This window comes from Gossypium hirsutum, chromosome A12, assembly GCF_007990345.1.
Source record: "Gossypium hirsutum isolate 1008001.06 chromosome A12, Gossypium_hirsutum_v2.1, whole genome shotgun sequence".
In the NCBI taxonomy this organism is placed as follows: domain Eukaryota; kingdom Viridiplantae; phylum Streptophyta; class Magnoliopsida; order Malvales; family Malvaceae; genus Gossypium; species Gossypium hirsutum.
The window spans coordinates 98222586-98229150 of NC_053435.1; the positions used below are offsets into that span (position 1 = coordinate 98222586).

The window sequence follows — 6565 nt, forward strand, 5'->3', positions numbered from 1 at the left end:
AACTGCAGGTAAACGCACCGCCCATCCAAACTCACCCAGAGTCAAGTGTTGCAAGTACCCGGACAAAGGTGTCTCTAATAGCAGGGGTGACCTTAAAAAGATATGTGTAACAAGATTGATAAAAAAAAATCTAGGTTAAAATGTGCGATAGGCCTTTATACTCTTCACAAATTTAGAATTTAGTCTCTACAATTTTATTTTTAATAATTAATCCCTCTACTCTTCAGATTTCAAAACTCAAGTCCAATTGTTAATAGTGTTAATTATTTTTGTTAAATTTGTTGGTATACCATTTTACAATTTAAAAAAAAACCCTACTTTATAGCCATGTAATTAAAAAATACGTTGCAATAAACAATAAATTAACATTATAGTTTTAATAGAGTTAAGAATTGGATTTAAATTTTGAAATATAAAAAAGTAGAGAGACTAAATTATTAAAAATAAAAGTATAAAAACTAAATTGTAATTTAAAAATATATATATATAAAGACTTATGAGATATTTTAACAAAAAAATCTATTTCACAATCTAACTCGTTAATTCGATTGGAATCAAACTAAAAGTTGATTTAAATCAATCAAACAGTAGGACATTTCTTTTACTTCCTTTCTTAATCCCAACTTAGAGTTTATTAAACAAGCGTGGTTCAGAAAAACCGATATGAAGGTGCCAAGTGGCAGCTGCTGGGGCAGAGAGTATCAAGTTTTCAAAATTTCTTAATGATGGCATACGTGGCAGTATGGACCTTTGATTTTATGTGCCAAGATAATTCCATAAAAGAGGCCAACTTTACACGTGTCTTCCAATTATTGGGCTCTTCTTTGAAAGGGAATGTATCTGTCCCTACTATACTAACATAAATAGAATGGATATATTCTTGAAATAATTACAAAATAATTAAAAAATTATACTACTAGATAAGCAATTCTATTTTGCCCCATATGATTAGATACCCTAATTACTCACTAAATTATTAACAAATCACAAATAATTGATATTTGTTTATGTTTACATATCTTAATCTTATTTTGGTATCAACAATATAATTTAATGAAATTCAGATTAATTTTTATGCTACAACTTCTTTTGCAACAATTTACTTTTAAATCTTTAAAATTTTATTTCCAAAACTGCAATCATAAATTATGTTCTTCTTACGCCTATGCTCATACTATCCATTTTCCAAAATTTCATAATTTGATCTCTCTTTCATATTTTTACATTTAGAATGCTGTTTTAATTAAAAATTTAGAATATAAAATATCTCTTAATAGTAAAAAATTTTATTTGAATTGAGCTTATCCAGCCGAAAACCATTCAACCTATCGCCAGATTTAATATATACATATCCTTTCTTCTCATACTAATCATATACATATAATTTAGACTGTTAAATACAAAGAATTTGGGTGAAATGTTTTAATTATATTTTTAGGAATAATTAAGTGTTAAAAAAATTTGAGCAATTGTGTAAAGTAAAAAGTTGGTAGCTTTCCATTTAAGTAAGAAAGAGTGCGTCTCAGACAAAAACTAGTTAATTATTATTTTAAGTAAAACTAGTTGGTACTCTTTTGATGAATTACAATAAGAGGGTAAAATTCTAATAATATATACTTAGTGTGATTCGAACCTAGATCATATTTAAGGCAATGAACACCCTAATTATCAAGTCAACACACGAGTTTCTTAATTTAGGGTTAACTTTAATTTTTTCTTTTTAAGTAAATATCATATCACTAGTGACATTGAATTTAATTAAAATTTTTTATAATAATATGGATGTTAAAAAAATTAAACATGAATACCATAGATTGATGATGGTGTAATTAGAAGGACGAAAATTAAGATCACGCTAATTAGTCAATTTAAGTTGAATAAACAATTTTATCTAGTTTTTGGAAGCTGAAAACTTCAGTTTCAGTTATCTTTCCATGCATTCACACTGCAATTTATCTGAAATTAGGAATGATAAGTATTTGAATGGAAAAAGCTCTGCCCCTTTTTCACATTGAAAAATAGAATAGTTTTATATCTTTTTATCACTAATTTTTAATATAAATTACATGTTGGCTGTTTTTGGATTCCAGATGAAAATCCAAACTCTAACCTCATTGGACCTATAGATAATCAATAATTATATTCCTGATTCCTGAAAATGTTTTTTAATATTCATTAACCTCATATTTTACAATAAAAATATAATCACGCTATTATTTTATTAATTTTAATCATATATTAAATTTATTTTTAAATAATCATTAAATAACTATGCCTTAATTGGCAATATCATAAAGATACTATGTAACCTTTTAATCCATCTCAATCATCTATATGGAATAAAAAAACAACATTATTTGAAATATATATTTTCTAAAACTAAAACATATAAGGTAAGAATGTGAAAAAAATTAATTATATTTAAGCATTTTATTGAATTTGTGTTTACTATTAATTGGGCTTATAAAAATATTTTTTAATTATAATTAATATTATAGAGACACTTTTTTTTGAACAATCTTATTATAGATTCTGATTATATTTGCTTTGTTTTCATACGTCCCCTTAACCCATAAATAGGAAGATAATGCGCTTCAATGCACTCAAACCCACGTCCTCTTGTATTGACAACAATACCCATACCAATTGAGCTAAGACTTAATCGGGATGAGGACACTTTTGTGTTTTCATACGTTTATATCATTTAAAAAAATAAAAAAAATTTACAAATATTAATATGTTTAATAGTATTAAAATACAAAAAGTTTTAAAAGAATATATTTATATTACCCTACGATGAGAATGACAAAATCTGGTATTAATTATGATATTAAAATTTCAAAATACTTTTTCAAGATTAGCTTTGGTAAAATATAATAGAATTGTAATTATTATTAAAAGTAACAATTAGATATACAAAAGTGAGAGTGGGACCAATTCATTATAAGTTGTTTTCTTTCACAATGGAATTATATTTTGAAATGTTCAATCTTTTTATAAGTTAAATGAGGTTTTTTTAATCAGTGTGTTAATGAATCTTTAATTAATTGGCTGATTTATTAATACTTTTTTTTTCAGGATCTATATTATTATTTAAACTGTAGTTAAGTTGGTGTCACTGTTGAACCTTTACCAACTCAATAAATTTCTCTTTTTTCTTTATGAAGATATTTTTGTTTTATCCTACTTTTAAAATAATAGTAGTAAAAATTTTGTATATGATCCAATTTGAACCCATACTATTAATATTTATAAAAATTTTTTTATTACTTTAATTAAAAACTTATTTTGATATTTTTATACATATTTTAGTGTTATTATACAAATTATTTCACCATATTTTTTTATTGTGTTATTTTTAAATGTACATTTGTGTTTTAAATACATGATTTTCACATATATATATATGTGTGATAAAATTTTTAGTGCTGATAATGTCATTAATTGAATTAATGTCTCAAGCCAACTCGATACAAGTCAAGAAAAATAATAATACCATGATAAATAATTAGAGTGTATTTAATATCATTAATCTGATGTATTTACCTATTTAAATTTTCTTTTAATGATAACTTAAACAATTTTTTATTTAAATTTTGTACATATTATACATATTATAAATATTAATTTAAAACCTTAAATTATAATTGATCTTTACACCTTAATGTTGTAGTGTCATCATATCATTTTAAAATTGAAATCATATCTTATTTATTTTCTGTGTAAAGTATTTTCATTGTATGTGTAATAATATTGGAAATGCCTAAAACAACCAAGGAAGTTGCCTTAGGAACCACGTTTCTTTCTCCCCATACACCAGTATTTAGGGGGGCTTTGTATCTCATGCTGCCTTTTTCTCTCTTAAACACCCTCTTATCTTTCAGGTTTACTACTTTTTTTACTTCCATGGCTTCTCCCTTTTCTCTCTCAATCCTTAACTTTATTATCCTTTCCTCCAACTTCCCTTAGCTTTATATAACCTTTCTTCCTATCTCTTTTTCTTCATCACTTTCCATTTCAATTTGATTTTGTTTTCTCTGTTGCTTGCTTTGGACATTAAGAACTTCACCTGTCTGGTCAGTTCATACATATGTATACACAGATACATATATTTAGACAGAGATTAAAAGGGTGTGTTTTCTAAGGACTTTCAACTGAAATTTGTGGGGGTTCTTTTTCCTTTTTTCCTTTTTTTTTTTTGCAGATTTTGGAACACAAGCTTTAGGGCTTAAGGTTGTTCCAGGAATGGCAAACATTGGTGCAATTGGTCAAGAAAATGATCAAATGGATTTGCCCCCAGGTTTCAGGTTCCATCCAACAGATGAAGAGCTTATTTCTCACTACTTATACAAGAAAGTTCTTGACGTTAACTTCAGTGCTAAAGCCATTGGAGAGGTGGATTTGAACAAGTCTGAGCCTTGGGAATTACCTTGTAAGAGTTGTTAATTTAACCTTTTTTGTCAAACATGTGACTGTTTTCTTGAAAAGTAATTTCTTTTGTGTTGTTTGGTTGCAGGGAAAGCGAAAATGGGTGAGAAAGAATGGTATTTTTTCTGTGTGAGGGACAGGAAATACCCTACGGGGTTGAGGACAAATAGGGCGACTGATTCAGGGTACTGGAAAGCAACGGGGAAAGACAAAGAGATTTATAGAGGGAAATCATTGGTTGGGATGAAGAAAACACTTGTTTTTTACAAAGGGAGAGCTCCAAAAGGTGAAAAAACCAACTGGGTCATGCATGAATACAGACTGGAAGGCAAGTATTCAGTCCATAATCTCCCTAAAACTGCCAAGGTAAAACCATCAATTTTCTTTTCCTCTGTTTTCCTTCTGTCTTCAAAGCAAGTTAAATCAATGGAGTTTTTGATGGATCTTTTTGCTTGTTTGTTTGTTTGTTTGTTTGTAGAATGAATGGGTTATTTGCAGGGTGTTTCAAAAGAGTTCTGGTGGGAAGAAAACTCATATTTCAGGTCTGGTTAATATGGGTTCATTTGGAAATGAATTGGGTCCGTCCGGTCTTCCGCCATTAATGGATTCTTCTTCAAGTTTCAATGCCAAGAAAAACCCTGTTTCTGAATCGGTTTACGTGCCCTGCTTCTCCAATCCCGTCGACGTTCAACGCATTCAACTCGACACAATCGATCATTTTCCCGAGAATCCTCTCCTCCTCCCTGTTTCATCGAATCCAACAAATATTTTCCCGAGATTCCAAGCTTCAAACCCTTTCTTCTCGGCTCAACCCATCACTTTCCCACCCAATCTTCACCTCCCTGGCTCTGTTTTAATGCAAGACCAATCCATCCTCAGGGATTTACTTGAAAACCATGGATCAAACATGAAATCAGAGAGGGAAACAATGGTTACTGTTTCACAAGAAACTGGTTTAACCACTGATATCAACAATGAAATCTCTTCTGTTGTGTCCAATCTGGAGATTCGAAAGAGGCCATTTGATGATCAACAACACCCTTCTGCTTCAACTGGACCTCTGGATTTCGATTGTTTCTGGCATTACTGAAAAAAAAATCCCATTATTGTCTGCAAAATTAGAGTTTATGTTACTATTATTGTCTGCCGAAAAAAAAAAACACCCTGGTTTGAGTTTGTGTACGAGATTTTAATTCAAGTGCTCTAAAATCACAACTTTGAAAGAAATTGAAGCTTAAAATCATGTAATATAAAATTATAATTAAATTCCAATATTACAAAAAAATCTTTTAAACAACTCTTCTTTCTGAGTTTTGGTTATTTCCGTATTTAAAAAATATTATTTTATTGTATGATGTAATATTATTATCATTGTTGTCAATTTGCATAGATATAGTATTTGTCAGATATGAGATTCAGTTGGTAGCAAACTGATAATTATTTTTCTTGATTTTAATTAAAATAATGGCAATTCAGCCTGTAGGATGTTACAGCTTTCATCAATGGTGGCATGAGTTTCATTCTTATATTTCTTTTTTTATTCCCTAAATCTTCATCTATTATCACCATATGCGGCTTTTCAATCCAATTTTACTACTATTCATCTTTTTCTTTCAATTTTGTATTTCTCAAAATATGATTTTATATATCTATCTATTTTTTCTTTTATGCTTAGCTTTTTCAAAAAAAAAAAAAACCATTCATTTGAGTTCTCGAATGTTAGAATTTCTATCAATCAAATTCTTTAACGGATCATTTTAATGGTTAGCTGTTAAAGTGAAATGATTGTCGTTTTCTATTTTTTGATTGAGTTAATTGCTATAGATATTCTTAAATTATGATTTTTTTTAAATTGGTCCCAAACTTTAAAATATTTTAATTACCTCCTTAAACTATCAATGTTATATTAATCAATATCTTTTGTTATTAAAATCGTTAAATGTTACATTAAATCTTATGTAGCTAAGTTTAAAATGAAAGTTTTAAAGAAATATAGAATGTTGCTTAAAAGCAAAATTAAAAATAAAGTAAAGAAAAAAAGAGTGAACAATAAAGTTTTTGTAAAAATTTCCAAAACCTTAAAATCTATTTTTACAATAGTAATTTTATTTTTAAACTTTTCATTTTAAATTATATC

General features: G+C 27.9%; 1 protein-coding gene across 1 annotated transcript; it reads left to right on the forward strand.

Moving 5' to 3' along the window:
* Positions 1–3800: 3800 nt before the first annotated feature.
* On the forward strand, positions 3801–5725 carry LOC107941854 (NAC domain-containing protein 100). The gene is made up of 4 exons (XM_016875478.2): positions 3801–4076; positions 4205–4432; positions 4517–4794; positions 4907–5725. The coding sequence occupies exons 2-4, from the start codon at positions 4246–4248 to the stop codon at positions 5516–5518; spliced, it is 1077 nt and encodes a 358-aa protein (XP_016730967.1). The 5' UTR covers positions 3801–4076; positions 4205–4245; the 3' UTR covers positions 5519–5725.
* Positions 5726–6565: the final 840 nt, after the last annotated feature.

Bases quoted from the DNA above. Each gene is read 5' to 3' on its own strand.
- LOC107941854 (XM_016875478.2), top strand. From the start codon at position 4,246: ATGGCAAACATTGGTGCAATTGGTCAAGAAAATGATCAAATGGATTTG. The intron at 4,433-4,516 runs GTAAGAGTTGTT...GTTTGGTTGCAG, and splicing joins TGAGCCTTGGGAATTACCTT to GGAAAGCGAAAATGGGTGAG. The intron at 4,795-4,906 runs GTAAAACCATCA...GTTTGTTTGTAG, and splicing joins ATCTCCCTAAAACTGCCAAG to AATGAATGGGTTATTTGCAG.